At 46.7% G+C, this 21,040-nt stretch overlaps 1 protein-coding gene across 1 annotated transcript in view; it reads left to right on the top strand.

Annotated features, from left to right (window-relative positions):
• The first annotated feature begins 12,580 nt into the window (after positions 1-12,580).
• Positions 12,581-21,040, top strand: part of YBX3 (Y-box binding protein 3) — a 28,907-nt gene continuing 20,447 nt past the window's right edge. Inside the window, exons 1-3 of the mRNA XM_076345515.1 lie at positions 12,581-12,848; positions 16,717-16,780; positions 18,535-18,568. Coding sequence (XP_076201630.1) covers positions 12,596-12,848; positions 16,717-16,780; positions 18,535-18,568 — 351 coding nt within the window. The 5' untranslated portion in view covers positions 12,581-12,595. The remainder of the gene's footprint in view (positions 12,849-16,716; positions 16,781-18,534; positions 18,569-21,040) is intronic.

The raw sequence follows: 21,040 nt of genomic DNA on the forward strand, positions 1-21,040 counted from the left end.
GCAGGAGGCATTCCTGGAGCATACGCATTTCACAGGGTACCATAAATGCCTAGTGAAAAGGCACTGTATTAGATCACACCTTAGACACTTCTCTTCTCACTTGGCAGAGCAGGATTCCTCTCTACAATCTATTCTTTGGAGCTCTGGTTTGCTTTAATGCAACTTAGGTTTAAATTAAATGGGATTTTTGCCACTTGCTTTTATGAATAAAGTATTGAACCACTTAGCTATCAGCATGTCTTCTTCTGCCACCTGCCTGCAGATACCTGCTCCGCAGTCCCGGATAATTTTTCTTTATTCCAGTACTTTCTTTCCTAATTATAAACCTTTTGCACTGGCTCAGACAATTCCCCTCTTCGCTTGCCACTTTTAACCTTTAAAAAATCTTTAATGACTTGCCATAAACCCTTGAGTTGACTATGTTCAACGTATCTCCCAACCCATTTTCCCTGTAGGCATGTGCAGTCATATGCTACATTAGTTATTGGGACCAGGCTCAGAGAAAAAGGAGAAAGCTTGTTTCAGAAGAGCAGGCCCCAGACTTAAGCATTGAATCACAGTGTCCAAGACTGCTTTGACATATACTTCCTCCACGGAACTCCCTGAGGATGAGAAAGAAAAAAAGCTGATGGCATACTCGGGAGTGGAGAAGGAATTTATTAACTCTGCGGTCTTCGGTCACCATGAGAGGCAAAAGGAGAATCCAGTGCCGTACGCAGATGTCACAGCATTCTTCATCTTGGTATAGCACTTACATATAATGCACTTTCTACAAAGTGCATGGGTAGAGGATACTCCTGGGTGGAGAAGTGTGTTATTTACTTGTGGTTTAACCTGGCAGGCAGCTAAACACCACGCAGCTGTTCACTCACTCCCGCCTACCCACCCCCACAGTGGGATGGGGGAGAGAATCGGAAAAAAAAAGTAAAATTCGTGGGTTGAGATAAAGACAGTTTAATAGGACAGAAAAGGAAGGGGGGAAAAATATACAAATAATATACAAAATAAGTGATGCACAATGCAATTGCTCACCACCGACCGATGCCCAGCCAGTCCCCGAGCAGCGGTCACCACCCCCCGGCCAACTCCCCCCAGTTTATATACTGAGCATGACGTCCTGTGGTATGGAATATCCCTTTGGCCAGTTTGGGTCAGCTGTCCTGGCTGTGCCCCCTCCCAGCTTCTCACTGGCAGGGCATGGGAAGCTGAAAAGTCCTTGACTAGTGTAAGCACTACACAGCAACAACTAAAACATCGGTGTGTTATCAACATTATTCCAAATCCAAAATTCCAATTCCTAAATCCAAAACACGGCACTATACCAGCTACCAGGAAGAAAATTAACTCTATCCCAGCCGAAACTGGGACATTACTTGATGTCAGAGGTCAGTTTAAATTCCTGTTACACTTTTCCACTCATACCCCCCGATCCTTGCTGCCACTGTATTTTCCATAGTGATATGAAGACTATCATTTTAGAAAAGATTACAAAGGCAGTCGATGCTCATGACTTCAGAAATAACCATGAAATGCAAGGGAAAGACCATTTCCAAGAGATATGCTGGAGGACACAAGAAGATTGTTCTCATGTCCCCTAGGGAGCGCAGCGTGTTCTGCAGCTCTCCGTTACTTTCTCACCTTGACGCTTCTCCCTGCTGTACTGAGCTGAGCTGCTCACGCCGAGCCTCTGCCTGGGGTTTGATCTGCAGCTCCCCACCTTAGCACGATCAAGGCTCCCCATAGATCTCTGGTGGCTACTCTCAGTTCACCCTTGTCTTCCCTGACCGAGCAGGGGGTAATGAGGGGTTCTGCCAATCTGAGTTTTTGTTTTGTAGTGCAGGCAAATGCACGTTCGCCTGTGACCTAAGAAAGGATGTGCTGGGTATAGTTCTCCCTGTGTGTGGTCTCTGTGTTATATGTGCAGTCGAATTTGTGAATGTGTGGTTTGTGGTGTGTGTATGTGGCTGAGGAATGGTTTTCTGAGTTGAAATTTAGGTACTGTGTTCTATACTTGTTTGTCACTATAACACAAATTACAACTTGCAAAGTCCTTTGCCAATGTAGACATCTTGTTCCTTTGCCTTCTCACAGAGCCGACAGCTGGCTGTCATCCAGTCTTTTCAAAATGGTAAATAAACAAAGATCCGGAAGCAAGCCGGTGTGACCGTCACTACAAAATTCAGTGCTCTCGTGAGCTAATTCCTTATCTTGATAACGTCCTTGCAGATATACTTTATACTCCATTAGAATAACACAGCCTATTGTGCATTTGCCTTATGTCACCTTAACCCACAAGACACCGCAAGAAGCCTTGGCTGGATCAGCTATACAAGCGAGCATCCAGAGAACAGGAATGGAGAGGTCTGACCCCACTTCTGCAGGACAACGTGCAGCAGGACACTGAGCCAGGGCAGTGAGTCGGCAGAGGCTCCCCAGACACCGAGCGAGACCAAGAACAGCTCTAGCAAGCACATGCTAAACTGTGTTCTCAGTTTCTTCATTAAAAGTTGTATTTGCATGGTAGAACAGTAATATATTTAAGCCTAGTCAGCTACTCAGTTTTTGACACAGTCGGGATCTTATCAAAACTTTGTAGATGTCAATCCAGCAACAGAAAGTTTTCCTTCACTGACCGCTGGTCAGGTCCTTCATCTCTTAGCAAAGAAATTCTCATTCTTCAGCAGCAGCCACTTTTTCTCAAGTTCATGTCTCAACTCTGGCCTGGAATCAGGTTCTTTATATCTCACAGATAGCCAGATAATAAAAATTATTTTGCTCGTAAGTTTTTCAGCATTTTACAACACACAAATCCTGATGGAAATCATTGACAGTCCTTTTAAGTCCTTCCATCTGGAATGATCCAAAATTGCTTATAAACAATGATTCTCGGGTACTTCAACCAGATTGGAAACACATCCTCTGTGTGGTAGAACACAGCAGTCCTAAGTGAATTCGATCCAACACTTCCCAGGATAGTGCCAAGCTACAGGTTATTTGGGGATGGATTGTTCTTCATTTGCCATGCTGAAGCAGTGTATATACTGTGCTGAAGCAGGTGTACCGACTACCTACATACTCATTTAACATAATCAAATGGATTCTTTGACAATTTTGAAGTATTTTGTTAATTTCATTTTGCCTAAAATTATTAATGAATGTGATCTCAATTCACAGCATTCTCTCATAAATTGTCCACTGGAAAATTTTTTTCCCAGGTTCAACATCATGTTTCTCAGAGTGGGCTGGGAGGTGCTTGCAGGACAACATGAAGATCAAGGAACAATGACTTCCAGAACCTTTGTTACTTTCCTACCACAGTAACTTTTTTATATTTTCCAAGATAACCTTCCACAGCTTTAATGGGAAAGATATTCTTTACTTCCCTCTTACGTCAGTACTCTAAAGTTTCTGGACACAGGTTGGTGGAGCAGCATTTTGCATTTGACTGCTGTACCCTGCAGATATTTAGTCTATAAACCGGTTTGATTCCTTCTAGATTAAAGGATTTACAAGACTATCAATACTTCCCATTAAAGTCAGTGTAAGTTGTTTTTTCTTAATAAAAGCCTTCCAAAAAAAACCCCAAACAACTTGCTGGATTTTGTAAAACTGCCTTCAATCCAATATTAAAAATGTTACTTGAGAAGTAGCTGTTGACAATATAAACTACAATGTAAAAGTAATTGAGATCAATCAATCCTCTACATTTTAGATCCAACCCTACACTTAGGGTTTAATTCCAAGCCAATTTTTCCACTGACTCGGTGGATCAAGTGCTACCTTTTTTAGCTTATGATTTTCTGACTTTTTAAACTTGCTTTTGTAAATAAATGTTATAACTTTAATTTTTCAGTAAGGAAGGTAAGTAGAGAGTTTCAGTGACCTGCCTGTTCTAGGTAGATCATTTATCATCAATTTTGTGACAATGTCAACACAGGCACAGGGTGCAGTGAAGATAAGGTCCCAATTACACCAGGGTGTGTATAAGAGCACATTGAAGGACCATTTATGATTTGAAGAATTTATGGTTTAAATTCAGGGTTAAGGCCCAATAAGTCTCTTACTTGCCCAGCTAGACCTGGGAAGACCAGAGTTTTCCATTTTAAAGGAAATTCTGCAGCTTTAAATGTCCTTCTAAAATCAGGAGCGAAAGGAATATTTATAGATTTCTGTATTTTATAAAATATATCCCCAGAAAAATAGTTTACTGTAAAAACCCCCACATTTCAACATTACTTTTGTATTACATAAAATAATTTCAGTACACGAAATCATTTGGAAATGCTATATTGAAATGTTAGTTTCTGCAATTGCTGAAACAGAACCTTTCCACTTTATTGAAAGGTGTTATCTCAATTTTTTCCAGAAAATACAATTACAGAAATTGACTAGTATCTGCGAAATGCTTCCGCTTTGGTGAACACATTTTCTAATTACAAAACCTGTTAGCTCAATTTGCTCTTTGAACTAGCCTATTGGATCAGTGTGTCCTGTTACAGACAGGTGAATGCAGCCACCTTGCACATCATCCACTCTATAAAATCTTCAGAACTCCTGTTTTCCCCTCAGATTTCTCAGTAAAGCCCGAGGCCCCTAAAGAGCTACTTTGTAAGTAGAAAATGTTATTTGTATCCATAAATCATCAAATACACTGTACCTATCTAATCTAGAACTCTTATGGCATACTCTTGCCAATTCCAAGCACTCAAAATTTGCTGGGGTTGGTTTAAAATCATGAAATTTTTAGAACAATGACGAATTTTAGCTCTTCTGATCTGTCTTTCGGTATTTAAGCCTTAAACAGTACATTTCAAGACCTCGTCCGCAGCCAGCATGGAGTAAGCAGGTTCTGCACAAAGAAATGAAAGCACAGATTTTCAGGTTATCACAGGACTCCAGAGGCTAGGATTGTAAAAGACAGCCCCGCAAATAAAGGTGATACTTGTTATAAAAATCATTAAGTATTTGATCTTTAGGAGCTGCACAACGTCATGCAGGTTCCTGGTGGATTCAGAAGATGGAGCTGGGTGCCTAGGATGCCCACACAGAGCATGGGAGGGATTAGTCACCAAAGGAGAGAAATTCACAGGACACGATGAGCAACGACCTACGCTCACAGGTGGGAAACAGTGAGGTAAGAGGTGGGGTTCAAACCCAACCCCTCCAAGGAGGCCAGGCTGCCGCCCTGGCACCGCAGCGAGACATCTCCTCTCACTCGGGATCTGCAGGAGCAACCTCCCCTGAAGCCAGGGGCATAAATTAGCTCCATAAAATAGCTCCCATGCTCCTATGCCACATGTCCCAGCCTCACACAAGTGTCTCAAGTCCCACCCAACTTGTAAAAACAGTAAGTTCCCTGGAAAAGAAATGCATGTATGTTCAAGGCAGCTACCCAGAATCAGCAGATACTTGAAAACAGTAATATTAATCTCGTTTTGCCTCTGTTCCCCATCCCCGGAATGGAGATGATAATCCCAGCTGTTTGCATATGGTGCTGGATAAAATACATTCATCAATGCTTGTGATCCATGGGTACGTAACACTAAAAGCCCTACAGGATCCCAAAGAAAGAAGGCAATGAATAATTCTGCATCTACTCTAAGGGTTATATAATACACATTAAATAATAGCTTGAGCTGCACATCAAGTGAGGAGGATGAAAGGGACTATTGAAAAACAGCTCCTTTGCTGAAAAAAGGCAGGATCCTGTGGGAAGAGGAATATGTGATCATATAATTAAGAAATGTATAATTATCCCTACACTTAAGGGGGCTGAACTTCAAGTTTAGAGGTAACCTCATTCCTCGTATTTCTTAACTTTTGCTTGCTTAACTTTGCAGCTTTACTGTCTTTTGTCGAATGGGTTTCAGTTCCCTTCCAAAAGTAAAACAGCAATAAACCCCAGGCTGGGGAACAGCGCTTTTGTCCCACAGAGCCACTCGGACTAACCCGAGCGAGAAGCGGGTCTGGCTCTCCAGGGCTTCAGCTTGGATGCCTTCCACTTGGGGAGCCAGAGCAGCAGCAGGCAAAGCACATGGAGTACGAATCAGAGGGATATGAAACACCCATCGCCAGGCCTTTCTGCTCTCTCTCGGCCACTGTTTTATCTTGGCTTCTGTCCCCAGTATTTCATCCCTGGATGTTTCAGTCCCTGGTCTTGCATTCGGCGAAGCCCATGCTCTCCAGCCATCCTCTGCTTCCTGCCTTCGTTACAACTTTGGCAGCAGGAGGCACACAGAAGAGCACCGATGGGATAGTCTTGTCTCTCCAAACACCGGTGACTGGTGCCACAGTGACCCAGAAGAACCGCAATTGCAAGGGTGACCTGCTCGGCCATCCCCGGCTGGACTGTCCCGTGGTGCTTGTGCAGGAATGACAGACAGACACAGGGTTCAAACAGCAGGCAAGGGCTGGAGCATGCTCGGCACACCTCCAGATGGCACCTCCAGATCATTTCTCTACTGAGCATGTGCTAATGGTATTTTTTCAGAAGTTCATTACTTGGTGAAATTTGATTGCTAGTAGTTTTGAGGGGTGCTTTTTGTTCTCCCCCCAAATAGGAACTGTAAAACACATACCTCTATCACAGCTAAATTTTAACGTTCCATTCAAAAGCACAGAGCCACTGTAACTTATAAAGGCAAGTCTTAAAACAAATTCAAATGATGGAAAACAAAGCACATTTTCTCTCATCTCATTGTCAGGACTGAGTATCTTTTGCTGAACTTTTCGAACAAGAACTACAAATTTCAGTCCAAGCTATCACAGTTTGGGCAAGTTATGAGCAACTTAAACAGTGTGTTAGATTGATATTTCCACCGCCTGCAATGTCAGAAGGATGTTGTTGATGTGCTATGGACCTATTCATTAAGAAAGAGAGGTGTGAAAATAATTTTTAGAAACGACTAAGGCACTTGAAAAAAAAATGCATCTTCTGCAAACTGTTCATTCTGGGGGTGATAGCTGGGGTATGGGGGTCCAGGTGGTGTTCTCCTCAACCCTGCTGGTGAGGGAAAAGGGTGTGAGGAGGAGGAGGAGAAGACTATGTGTCAACAACTGGTTGAGGAGCTGATGTCAGCGACAGGGTTTTGGTTTCTATGACCACAGGACCTTGTTTGAGGATCAACATCTGCTTGGGAGAGATGGGATACACCTCACTAAGCAGGACGAAGGCATCCTTGCCAGCAAGATGGCTGACCTGTTAAGAAGGGCTTTAAACTAGGCATGATGTAGGAGGGAGAGTCACCAGTAGCCCTGTGAGGGAGTGATGCACAGGGCTGACGAGCAAAGGGGCTGGGGAGATGTGAACAGAAGGGGACACAAAATCAACAAATCAAGGCTTCATTTGCATGTAAGCAAAGAAGTGCTGACAAGGCAACATTATGGAATAAAAACCCAGACCCTTTTTGGGGAGATGAGCATGCCAGGATGCCTCTCTGAAGTGCCTGTACGCCAATGCACACAGCATGGGGAATAAACATGATGAGCTAGAGATGTGCGTGCAGTTGCAGGGCTACAGTCTCACAGGGATCATGGAGGTGTGTTGGGATGGTTCCCATGACTGGTGTGTTGCAACGGACGGATACAGGCTCTTTAGGAAGGACAGGCCGGGAAGACCAGGAGTTGCCCTTTATGCGAGAGCAGCTGGAGTGCCTGGAGCTCTGCCTGGGGATGGATGATAAGCCCACACAAGAATGCGAGCAACACAAGGATTAAAGAGCAGACCAGTATGGGTGACATTGTAATGGGTGTCTGCTATAGGCTACCCGACCAGGAAGAACAAGCGGATTAGGCCCTGTACAGACAGATAGGAGCAGCCTCACGTTGCCAGGCCCTGTCCTCATGGAGGACTTTAGTCCTGGAGAGCAGCGATGACAACTTCCTGACACAAGTGATAGAGGAGCCAATGAGGACAGATGCTCTGCTGGACTGCATACTCACGGACAAGGAAAGGCTCACTGGGGATGTGAAGGTTGAAGGCAGCCTTTGCTGCAGTGACCATGAGATGGTGGAGATCCTGAGAGGAGGGAGTGGGGCAAAATGCAAGCTCACAACCCTGGAGAGAGACCAGACTTTGGCCTCTTCAAAGATTTGCCCAGAAGAGTCCCGTGACATAAGGCTCTTGAGGGAAGATGGGCCCAAGAAAGCTGGTTGATAATTCAGCAATCACCTCCTCCAAGCTCAAGAGCTGTCCATCCTGACGAGCAGGAAGTCAGGCAAAAATGTGTGGATGAACTAGGGGCTCCTGGCCCACAAAAAGGAAAGCCCACTCAAACTTAAAAAGGAAGCATACACAGTGTGGAAGCAAGGATGCGTAACTTGAGAGAAATACAAAGACACCGTCCAAGCATGCAGGGATGAGGTTAGGAAAACCAAAGCTCGAAAGGAATTGAATCTGGTGAGGGGTGTCAAAGGCAACAAGGAGGGCTTCTACAAGTACATGGGTGACAAAAAGAAGATTAGGTAAAATGTGGGCCCACTGCTGAATGAGATAGGGGACCTGGTGACACGGGACATGGAAAAGGCTGAGGTACTGAATCCACCTTTGCCTTGGTCTTTACTCGCAAGACCTGCCTTCAGAAATCCCGGGTCCCAGAGACCAGGGAAAAGTCTGGAGCAAGAAGATGTATCCATGGTGGAAGAGGATCAGGTCAGGGAATAATTAGGCAAACTGCACATGCATAAGTCCATGGGCCCTGATGGGATGCACCCACGAGTGCTGAGGGAGCTGGCAGATGTCACTGCATGGCAACTCTCAATACTCTTTGGTCAATCATGGCGACTGGGAGAAGTGCCTGAGGACTTGGAGGAAAGCAAATGTCACTCCTATCTTCAATAAGGGCAGGAAGAAGGACCTAGGGAATTACAGGCCCGTCAGCCTCACGTTGATCCGTGGGAAAGTGATGGAGCAACTTATCCCGGAAACCACTTCCAGATACATGAAGGACAAGAAGGTGATTGGGAGTAGCCTGCATGGATTCACCAAGGGGAAATCACGTTTGACCAACCTGATAAACTTCTATAGCTTGGTAGACAAGGGCAAAACAGTGGATATTGTCTACCTGACCTTCAGTAAGGCTTTCAACACTGTTTCCCATAAGATCCTCACAGAGAAGCTGTTGAAGTGTGGGCTGGATGAGCAGACAGTGAGGTGGATTGAAAACTGGCTGAGCGGCTGGACCCAGAGGGTGGTGATCAGTGACACAAAGTCTAGTTGGAGGGCAGTAATTAGTGCTCTACCTCAGAGGTCAATACTGGGTCCAATCCTGCCCAACATCTTCATTAATGATCTGTATGATAGGGCAGTGTACCCTCAGCAAGTTTGCTGATGATACAAAATTAGGAGTGGCTGATACACCAGAGGGTTGTGCTGCCATCCAGAGGGACCTCGATAAGCTGGAGAAATGGGATGACTGGAACCTCATGAAGTTCAGTAAGAAGAAGTGCGAAGTCCTACACCTGGGGAAGAACAACCTCAGACACTAGTATGTGCTGGGGGCCACCCATCTGGAAAGCAGCTTTGCAGAAAAGGACTTGAGGGTCCTGATGGACACCAAGTTGAACATGAGCTAACAGTGTGCCCTTGCTGCAAAGAAGACTAACGGTATCTTGGGCTGCATTAGGAGGAGTGTTGCCAGCAGGTAACTCCTCCACACTGATGAGGCCACACCTGGAGTACTGTGTCCAGTGCTGGGCTCTCCAGTACAAGAGAGACGTGGACATGCTGGAGAGGGTGCAACGAATGGTCACAAAGTTCATGAAGGGACTGGAGCATCTCTCCTAGGAGGAAAGGCTGAGAGAGCTGGGACTGTTGAGAAGAGAAGGCTCAGGGGGATCTTATAAATGTGTATAAATACCTGATGGGAGGGTGCAAAGATGACAGAGCCAGGCTCTTTTCAGTGGTGCCTAGTGACAGGACCAGAGGCAGTGGGCACAAACTGAAACACAGAAAGTTCTCTCTGAACATCAGGAAACACTTTTTTACGGTGAGGCTGACTCACAGTAAAGAGAGGTTGTGGCGTCTCCATGAAAAGCCGTCTGGACATGGTCCTGGGCAACCGGCTCTAGGTGGCCCTGCTTGAGCAGGGGATTTGGACCAGATGACTTCAGAGGTCCCTTCCAACCTCAACCATTCTGTGATTCTGTCCTGTTCTAAACTTTATAAAATAGTTACTTACAACTAGTTGATAGGAAGTATTCAGGAAATGTAGAGATGCAGAAATTAGTCTCCACATGCAACAGTTACATTTTTTTATTACCCAAGCTGGTGGATTAATTTCTTCCAACATAATTTTTGAAAACAGATTGGATACTGAAGCAAAGGAAATGTATTACCAGTTGTCAGCAAGAAAAGGAAAAATGAGACTATAATTCTTACATTTTCTCATTATTAAAATAATTGAAAAAAATAGAGGAAAACATTGAAAATTTTCTACAAAGGAACGGAATGAAGCACAGTACATTTCCACAGCTTGTATACTGTAGTTTTTTGTTGAATAGGCTTTTCAATAAAACTCTAAAATTAACTTCAGGAAGAAAAATTAATTGACTTCATTGAAAATAAATTTGATGTCTCAAGTGCATGTCTGTGTCTGAATTTTGATAACGCATTTGACTTAGCATAATAAGCCTTCCTCTCAAAATTCATTCAAATGAGCATTCTCACAGAAATTTTTGCATACCCTGAAAATGTAAAAGGACACAAAGTGACATACTCTTAAAATAATAAAATTAACATAGAGCGGAGGTCTAAAAACTGTGGGACAAAAATTATTTTTTTGTTTCTTATGTGTACAGTGGGGTGCAATGATGAGAACTGTAATAATAATTTCCATCCAGGATTTAGAAAATGGTATAAGTAATTGAATTGGGAGCAGTGATGCCTGTGTGGGTGGAAATACCTCTGAATCCTCCAAAAGCATTTTGAATTTCAAAACAGCTCACTATTTCGTCATCAGTCTCTTGCGTAGCTAAGCCTTAGCTAGTTTGCAGTTGTGGGAAGGTCCGCATCACAGTGTTGTAGCATCTTTTTCTTTTGGCTCTGACATCCGTCAAACCCAGGTTCAAGGTTCCTGAGGAGTTTCGGTAGGCGAGACCTCGTGCAGTTTAAACCATACCCCAAGGCATGCCTTCCCGGTGAACACTTCGTCCGAGACTGCTTTGGAGCTGATGTTGGCATTGCTACCCGAGGGACGTACCCTTCAAAGACCTTCATTTTTGTTGTGAGAACTATCCAGGAATTGTCGAGAAGTGGAGATCAGGAGGGGGTAGAAAGCAAAAAAGAATCAGGATCTGACGCTCTTTGACTGTTCAGGTATACAGAGAAGCAAAACAAAACTTTAAGATCGAGAAGGCCAGGTGCATGAAGCTTCAGTTCAGGCATCCATCTCGTAGGGAAGGACGGACACAAGGCAGAGGCAATTAAGAAAAATGATGTGGTGAGAGTATGGAATAAGGATGGGGTGCTAGTGCACAAACTGCAAAAGAGAGTAGAAACATCACCCAACCGACACTTAGGGAGGCTGTACAAATTCCCCCCCTCCTGGGGGAAGGACACGGAAAAAAGAAGAGGTGGGAAGGAAGGCGAGGGAGATGCAAGCGCAGTGGCAAGGAAACGAGGCAGCGGCGGGAGTGAAAACTGGATGTCATGGTGCAAACTGGAGGACACCACAGGAGAAAAAGCGCCGACGTGGAAAAGGTGACAAGGAACCAAAAAGGAGTGGCAACGCCAACACATCCACATCCATGCCCACCGACACGGCTGTGCCCCAACACACCCCCCCACCCACCGGCACGCTGATGTCTCCCACAAAACGCACGTGCACCCACACCCCAAAAATGCACGCTCCCCTCCAAAGCACACGCACACGCTCACCCGGCTGCACACCCCTGTGCACGAACCAGCCGCAGTCACCCACGCAGGTGTAGGCGTGCAAAGCAGTGGGTGTGCAGCACGCAGCCACACTCACCCACGCGGGTACCGACTAACAGTTCGGCCTCGCCGGGCTCCCACGCGCCGCTGCGTCCGCTCGTTACGTATGTAACTATACATACGCGCCCGTGCGTAGGGGTACGCCGGTGTGTACCCACAGACACGGATGTGCGTGCACACGCGGGGCGCTCAGCTCCACGCCGCCCCCGCGGGCAGGCGCACGGGCACGCCCCACGCGCGTACACACACTCCTGTATACACACGCGGCCACGTATATACCCGCACAGACGCGCACGCACAAACGGCCGGAGCGCATCCACCCACTCACCCACCCACTCACTCGCCTCCCATGCCATGCCATGCCATGCCATGCCATGCCGGGCCGGGCCGGGCCGGGCCGGGCCGGGCCGGGCCCAGGCAGCCCCACGCAGCCCGACACGGCGGAGCCGCTCCCCACTCCGCGCCGCCCGCTCAGTGTCGGCGCGGCCCCTTTAAATGCTAATGAGGCGGCGCGAGTCCCGGCGCCGGCCCCCGCTGACTGTGTTAAAACTTCGGCGGGGCCATTTTGGGGGCAGTAAGACCCAGCGCGGGCGCGAGGGACACCCGCCGCCGAGCGCCGCGCACCCGGCCCGCCACCCACCGCCCTCCCTCCCGCCAGGCACCATGAGCGAGGCGGCGGAGACCAGCACCGCCAGCCCGGCGACCGCCACCACGACCGCCGCCGCCGCCGCCCCCCCGGCCGGAGCTCCCGCGCCGCCGTCGCCCGCCGCCCCGGACGCCAAGCCCAAGAGCCCCGTCAGCGCCGCCACACCGGGCGCGGCTGTTGGTGAGGCGGCCCCCGGCGCTGCTGCTGCTGCTGCCGCCGCCGCCACCACCACCACAGCCGCCGCGGCCGAGATGGAGAAGAAAGTGCTGGGTGAGTACCGCGCCCCCCTCCCAACTTCCCGGGGCACCTGCGGCGGGAGCGGAGGGGGGGCGGGGGGGGCAGCACATGGCCGCCGCCCGGGGCCCAGCCCGGTTCCCCCCCCCCCGCGGCTGTGAGTCAGGCTGCGCTCGGGGGAGGCGGCCGTCCATCCTCCTCCTCCTCCTCCCCGGGCCGGGGGGTGGGGGGAGCCGAGCGGCGCCTGGCCGGGACGCCAACTCGGGAGTTGGGCGGGAGCACCTGTGCGCAGCGGCGGCGGCGTCCGCTGCCCCGCCCGGCCCCGGAGAAGCGCCCGGAGCCGCGGTCCGCGGCTCCGGGCGCTTCTCCGGGGCCGGGCGGGGATGGCGAGTGAGGCGCAGCCATGTTGATGGGCTTCCCGGCACCTGCCGCCGACCCCGCGCCCTGCAGGGCAATCTCCCCTTGGAAAGGGTTGCTGGTAAACCATGTGTGCCCCCCTTTTAATCTTAAGGTCTTTGCACAACTTTCCTATCTCTAAAGAATACTGCTGTAGGATTAGTGTGTTGGTTTTTTTCAGTTATTAATAAAGAGGCAAGGGAAATGCCAAGTTGCCATCTCTGTGCTCAAGCTCAGTGCATAGCCAGTGTGGGGTTTTTATGGTGATTAAACAGGATCAACCTGTTGAAAAGGACAAGACTTCAGTCTGCAGTGGAAACGGGGATCTGCTGTTTATAACTGAGTAACTCTAAGAGGTTAGTAAGGCAAAGCTGAGGCTGACTAATAGTGCAGAGTCCCGAACTTCACTAAGGAAAGACAGCATCTTCCCTTCTGAAGGGAAGGACTGTGGCAGCAGATAAAGGAGCCAGGTGAAGGATCTCTCTGGAGCTGAGGTAGGAAGGATTCTAGCAAAACAGAAATGGGAGGTGTGGTTTGTGTGACTTTTCCCCTGTTCTGTTGTCTGATTTGTCAGTAATCAGTCAAGGCACATCCATATCTGTTGGTACGTCTGGCTGCTTCTTGCCTTAACATGGCTTGTTTCATTCTTGGTAATGTTTTTATCTTGTTTGCCTATTGCTATTGCTTGGAGAGGGGAAAAAACAAAAAGTGAAGGCACAGGTGCCTTTCCTGGTCTAGCAGGAAAAAGAAAACCACCATGGTGATGGTTTTGCACGCTGGCCTTATTGCTAGGCAAGCTTTTTAGCAGGAGTTGTAAGGAAAATGATCGTTGATAATGCTAATTGAAAATGGACTTATGTTCAAGTCCACCTCAAATGTCCCTGTTAATGGTCTTGTAATTACGTTCACTTAAGTCTCCTCTTACAAAGATCTCATTAGAAGCAAGGTCTGATGCTTGCCCAGGGCATCCAAATGTCTGACTTCGAGGAATAAGGATAAAGATTAGTCAACTTTCTTGTCTCTCTTGGTCACAGGAAGCTTTGGCTTTCCTTGTTAAAACTGATGAAAAGGCTATTTTGGCATGAGTGGGAGTGGCTGATGATTGTTTCCTCTGATAGCATCAGAGTACAAGCTTCTTGTAGAAATATAGGGGCTTTCACTTGCTGGTGGGATAGGCGTCATCACATCAACTGCCTTCTCTGATTCGTCAGTAAAACTGGTTATGGTTTTCTCTGGGCTTGTCCTCCTCCTTGCCTCGTTTCCCTGCTATGATAGCTCAGGCTTAACAATGGCTTCACCATGGCCACGTGGATGTTCAGTGTCATGCTATTGCATCTGATGATCTCCCTGCCCCACCCCCCAGTAATGCTTAGGGGAGACTGTAAGGCTACTGCGGGTAGGGAATGGTATTTCCCCAGTACGCTGTTTTAGGGAATATATCGGAGACTCACCTCTGTTCTCTGGCAGCTTGTGCAAAAGGAGCAGTGTTGCTCTGAAGCTGTGTGTGTGGACTTCCATTTATTGGCAGCCAGCTGGCCATGTAGAGTTGAGGTTTGACTACCTCTCCTTCCACCAGCTTTCTGACACCTCTGAGAGTTTTCATCAGGCTTCCTAGTTTCTCACCCTCTTCCTAATCTGATTGAAATAGGCCAATGGATTCAATAGCTATTTTGTGGGGGAGGGAAAGGATGATGGTGGGGGAATCAGTGGTATTAGCCTTGTTTCTTAAAGCAGGCTAAAACCTGCATGTGCCATTGGCATCTGTTTCTGTGTCCCCATCCCCCCCCTTCCCCTGTTGACTTGTCCTAGGGCAGTGAGCTCTTGTATGTAGCCAGTGCCTTTGTGGTAGCAATAAGTGTCTGTACCTAGTGATGTCCTCATGAAACTAAACCTAAAAGCACAACTATAAATGCTGATGCTGAAGACTGTTATTGTTACTGAATCAGTGCTAGGCAGTGAAACTTAGGGGTTTTATCTCTGTAAACAAGAAGTCTTGGGAATGGATGCTGTACTAGGTAGAGCCGTTTTCTCTAATAACTGTCTCAGTCTTAACATGGTTTTGTTTCTTCTGTGACCATTTTCTGCTAAAACATTGTATTAAAGATGACCAAAACATTCACTTCTAAAAGTGCAATGAGAAATGGCCTGTTATTACTTTCAATAACAGCAACAGTACTACAATGGACTGCTGTCAGCAAACATTCCTACTTTAGCGCTGTATTCAGGGGAGGAGGAAAAAGTTGCTCTTTTTGTCTGTCAGAGGGGTATATAAGAATGGCAAGACTGCGTGAGACCAAAGGTCTGTCTAGCTCTGTCATCTCCTAGTGGATGTTTAGGGAAGAATGCAGGTGTAGAGCAGATGAAGGTAACAATTTGCAGTGTATTCTTGCCTCTAGCAGGCTGGCTTGGACTTCTGAACTGGAGACTGTCTCTAGACTGTTTTCCTTTTAATTGCCGTTTGGGTTCTTTCCCCCCACCCTCCCCACCCCCCAAATGTGTAAGGTTTTTAACAAGCAGTCATCTGTAGGTGACTAGACCCTTTTCAAATAAGTACTATGTTGATTGCTTAGATAGTTGTGGTCATGCTATGTAATAAGTAACATCTAAGTGAGTCTAGAGCCTAAAATTCTCCCTTTCCTACAGGTTTGAAAAGTACAAGTTTGTGGTCTCCACCCAGTTGCTGAGAGGGAAGGAGAGGTTGAACTACCTCCGTTGCCATTGACTTCCTCCCACACGTACCTATATGTTGGAGGAACAGGTTTTGCCAGATCCTATAAGACACGGCAGTATGGCTTCTAAGTAAGATGCTGTTTTGGTGTTGAGACAGGAGCTTGTCTTGATCCTAGAAGCCTGGGAACATAAAGTTGGTCAGTTTGTAACTGGTAAATCACAGAAGATCTCTAGGAAGTAGGAATATTAAAAAAAAAAAAAAAACCAAACCAACATCTTGTGGGGTCTCGTTTGGTTAGAGTGATGTTGACAATGCAAGAGCGAGCTTGTCCAAAATAAGGATGTGCTGCCTCTCCACTTGAAAGTGTTGCGTGGTGCTTGATACTGCTTCTTTGGCCAGTTCTGGTTTCCAGGGAAGAAAGGAAGGAAAACTCTGAGTGAAAGAGAGGACTTCTAAACAGCTTTCTTCAGCTATGTTTCATGTCTAGCTACTAAGCTAAAGAGAACTGATGAATGGCAGTGGGATTTTCAGCTTCACTGCCCGTTTCTGGGATAAGAAATAAAAAAGAGAAGGCATGGATGGCCAGTTCTAGAATGAAGTCTAGCTCTATTTTCAGATGCTGTGTGATAAACTTTTGGCTGAAGAATAGCAAGTGAAAGCACTGCTTCCTGCTACTGTGTTTAGTATAAACTGAAGTGGGAGATGAAGGTACGCTTTGAGTGTTAAGGGAGCAGAATAGGTCTGGTTGTGAATTCATACGCAGGTATAAAAGTATTTTTGTAACATTCTTGTACTTCATTATGTTTTAGAGTAACAACTTTAACTTTTTCTTTCCAGCCACCAAAGTTCTTGGCACAGTCAAGTGGTTCAATGTCAGAAATGGATATGGCTTTATCAACAGGTATGTTTAAATTATGACAGTCATATTTATACTGTACTAAGACTCATGGTACAGATAATATGCTATGCGTTAGTAATTGCAGCAGAGACCTGAGGACCTGACTACAAGTTCATGCAGTTGATAGCCAGATTTGGCCAGGCATTCAACAAACTCGGATGTCATCTCATGGGACTCTTCCCCCCCCGTGTGTGTGTCCCCCTCCCTTCCATTGAAGGTTGTGTATATGGGGAGAAAACAGAAAGGGTCGACTCATTACAGATTTGGTCTGTTACTAGTTTCTCATGTTTACTTGTACTACACCTTTAATGAGCTGTATGTTCTTTCATGACTGCCTGGCTTTTTTTAAAGGTGCAAGTAAGGTTGGAGGATGAGGGGAAATACTTTTGGCTAAAAATTCAAGTGTTAACTGATTGCTCAAAATACATACTCTAAATACACATTGAGATTCTCTGATATCATCTAACTGAACCCAAGCCTGGAATATCTTCACAGAAATTCTCTTTGTATCTTTTTTTTTTTTCCCCCCCTTTCCTCTGAACACAAACAAACCTCTGAATGGCATCGATAATCCAAATAGCTGTAAGTGATACTGATCACACTCCAACCCTAGGTGCACAAGACCCACACTTCCAAGTTACTGGAGAAAACTCTGGCTTTTAAGGCTGAAGTATCTGTGGGGTTAAGGGGCTTAAATGTTTTGTGTGCTTTATGAAAAATGAACCTCCTGGGTGGTGAACACTTGTCTTGCAAAAGACATACCTGGCAAGTTATTTCGTCCTGCAAGTCCTTGAACTGTTACACAGCAGGTAGATCTGGGTAAGTTAGATGCTGTAGAAAGGGGTAGAAGAGCCCTGTTTCACAGATCTGAAGCCAGTTCTGGTGCAGTATTAATCCCAGTCTCTGGAGACTACTATCCAGTGTTATGTAAGCTTAGAAGAAAAGCTTGAATTGGGAAGTACTCTTAAAGTCTTTCATAGCAGTTGATGTGAGAGCCTTCAGCTGGATATAGTGTAATAACTTGTTAGCTTTCTTCCTAAACTGAAGTGTACTATTATGTCAGTCCAGTGCAACAAGTTTTGGATTATGCATTATACTTCACAAACTCTTTGACCCACCTGTTCCCTCTGCAGAGAAGGAATGGAGTGAACAGACAGCAGGGTCTAGGCTCTTTCTGTTGTATGGGAACACAGAATCAAGGTCTCAGTCCTGTCTTCATGTTTTGCATGCGGAAGCCTGAACTAGCTGGCCTAATCCAGACAACCTCATGTTCATGTCTGGGTCCCCCTCCAATGGACTCTCCTAACACCTCTTGTGCATGGTTGCTTTGAGTTTCACTGAAAGGAGAGCTTTTAACAGCTGTGGCCAGTCCTGTTGATAGTCTTGCTTGACCTCTGGGGTAACAGCTCAGGTTGCAGCCCCTGTGGAAGTTTTTTTTGGGGGGTGGAATAGTGAAAGGCAAGCAGTCCAGTCATTAACTCTGCCCTGTGTCAAAATACTGAACATTTGCCAGAAGATTACAGAGAACCTCCCCCTGTCCCCTCACCCTTTTGAAGGCTGGGGAGTCCTTTCTGCTGTCAAGCATATGACCCTGGAAATTCAGAGCAGGGTCTTGGTAGCATAGACTTACACAGAATGTATGGAATCCAGGGGATGTACTACAGGCTGGGGGAAGGAGGGCTTCACTTGTGAAGTCAAGGATTTCTATTTAAGTCTCTTAGTCTAAACTCTTATGACTTCTCACTTTCTTTTCACAGAAATGATACCAAAGAAGACGTGTTTGTTCATCAGGTAAGACAGCAGTAGTTGTACTTAGAGATGTGCACTATGATAGGTTTCTGATGCAACTTCCTGAAATAGCCACCCAACCTTGTCCTGGCTTCTTAGAATACTTACCACAAATACCTTGAATGGACATGTATGTTGAAATTTTCAGGGAGGAATATTAGGGTATGTTTTCCTTCTCTCTGGAGTTATAACTGAAGGAGTAGGTATTATAACCCTTCTTGCTTTCTTTTGTCTGCTCTGATGTGAACACTAAAGCTTTTTTGGGTTTTTTGGTGTGTTTTTGTTTTATTTGGTTGTCCCTTCCCTGGGGAGAGGACTCCTCTGTTTTGTAAATACCTTGCTACTTGTTGTCTGTCCTTACCCCCCCATTTCCTCATGCTCCTTGTGTCTTCTGTTTCTTCCTACCCTCTTCGTTTGCAGGTCTGTTCTGTCTGCCCTCCCTGGTATTGGAGAGAAAGTGATCTGGTCTGGCTCTTGACCAGCCTGGGTTACCATCAGCTGTTGCTGCATGAGGCAGCTGCTCTTAGGAAGAAGAGGAGGAAGGCTGTGTGCCAAGTGTGCCCAAGCAGAGACAGGTTGCCCAGCAGCTTGTCATTGGTTAACTTTCCTTGAACTGTCAGTAGCCTGTTCTAAGTTTATACTGCGACTCTCGGGTCACAGGCAACTAATGGGAAGACAGGGGATGCTGTCTCCATGCTGATATAAACTGAGTAGTTGGCTTAGATCTGGTTTTGCATCATCTGAGACTTTTACTTCACCAGAAAATGAAATACTGCCCCTGGAGCTTGTCCCATATGAAATGTCTGCAGGCCCATGTGATTCTTAAAAGCATGAGCTTTCTCTGTGGCATAAGTAGCAGTATTTCTGTCAAATGTAACCAGGAAACTTGCATTCAGAGTTCGTCACAGAGGACGAGGATATATGCGTGTGTAGTTACGTTAAATATGCTGGTCAACATCGAGAGTTAGTTTAGTTTTTGTGGCTTTGTGACTAAATAGCCTGTGATAACTGTTTCTCTGGGTCAAGGGGTATAGACCCATTATCCCTGAAACGGATGGAGCTGGGAGTGAGCAAGTCTAGTGCCTGTAATGAGTGAAGCTGTCAGGAAGTGCGCGCAGTACACATTCCCGGTTCAGTTAGTGGACTGGGAGCAAGAGCTCTCAATGCATGTACCAATTTCTAATGGTCACCTTCCTTCCTTAATGACTGTGTGCTGTGTGCACACTGATACAGATGCTGTACCTGCAGCCTGATGGGAACGCATCCAGAGGAAGGTGGGAAGAGTTCTAGTAGCAGAAATGTATTCTGGATAGGCAGCACTGTAAAGCTACCTTGAAGACAAATGAGGTCTTCCTGAGACCTGTGAGAAGATATCCTGGAAAATGGTTGTTGTGCTGATGACAGATAACTGGATCAGTTGTTATTCTGCTTGGGAAGGCTGCCTGCAGAGACCCAAACAGTGAAGGCCCACAGCAAGCTAGTACTATCTGTGCTGTTTTGTCTCCTTCGCCTGTGGAGATTATTCACCTAAATGTAAACTGGTGTGTGTGTGTGGAACTTATTTCTCGTCTCCTGTGGGTGAAATCCTCTTGTAGTGAGCACTAAGCAAAACTGGCTTGATGTTTCAGAAATACCACATCACGTGCAAGCTTGCATCTGATTAACCCTGTTGGTGGGCTGTGTATGGCAGAGTAGATGCTTCTAGCTCTGGCCTGGTTGGCTGCAATCAGGTGTTCCTCAGCTCTTCCATCCTGAGCTGTTCTGTACATGAACGTGCTCGCTACCACAGCCTGGGGCTTTCTGGCTGGAGCTCCTGCCTGAGTGTTTGGCTCGGCAGGGCCAGCGGATGGGGCCCGCCCGGCGAGGGAGGCAAATCCACTGCGTAAGCAAACATCCTGCTGTCAGCTCCCTCTCCATGGTTAGTGCTGGTTCTGCCCCTCCTCCCCGCGCCCGTCCCGGGAGGGGCTGGATTACATGCCTAATCCCTTCAGAATAAGGCTGACCTAATTGAATAGATACAGCCTCCTCCCTGCCTCCCCGGCATGCATCCGCAGCAGGGAGGGAACAGGCCGATCTCATGATTGGAATGGGGGGTTAACGCTCCACGTCTGGCTATTGGATGCTATTTATAAACCTAGTACAGATTAAAATGCTTTTCTCTTTAGGGCATGCATGGCTTGCTTTGAATTAACCCTTTGTCTTGCGGGGGACCCAAGCAGTGTTTTGGGGAAGGGCAGTTCTTCACCTGCTTCATCTTGCTTGCATCCTTGTCCAGTTGGTTCATGCGAGGTGCATGAACTGCATGCACAGTGCCTAGGGCACTGTGTCAGTTAGAGGTGGTGTGAGCAATAGGGATTGAACCGCCTTGTGGGGTGGAGTGTGTCTGAGGGGAGGAAGGTCTTGCAATTTAACACCATTAAAAGTGTCAGTAGCCAGAGAAGTCTGACTTGATTAGGCATAGTTTGAATCAGCAAG

Source organism: Aptenodytes patagonicus, chromosome 1, assembly GCF_965638725.1.
Source record: "Aptenodytes patagonicus chromosome 1, bAptPat1.pri.cur, whole genome shotgun sequence".
In the NCBI taxonomy this organism is placed as follows: Eukaryota; Metazoa; Chordata; class Aves; order Sphenisciformes; family Spheniscidae; genus Aptenodytes; species Aptenodytes patagonicus.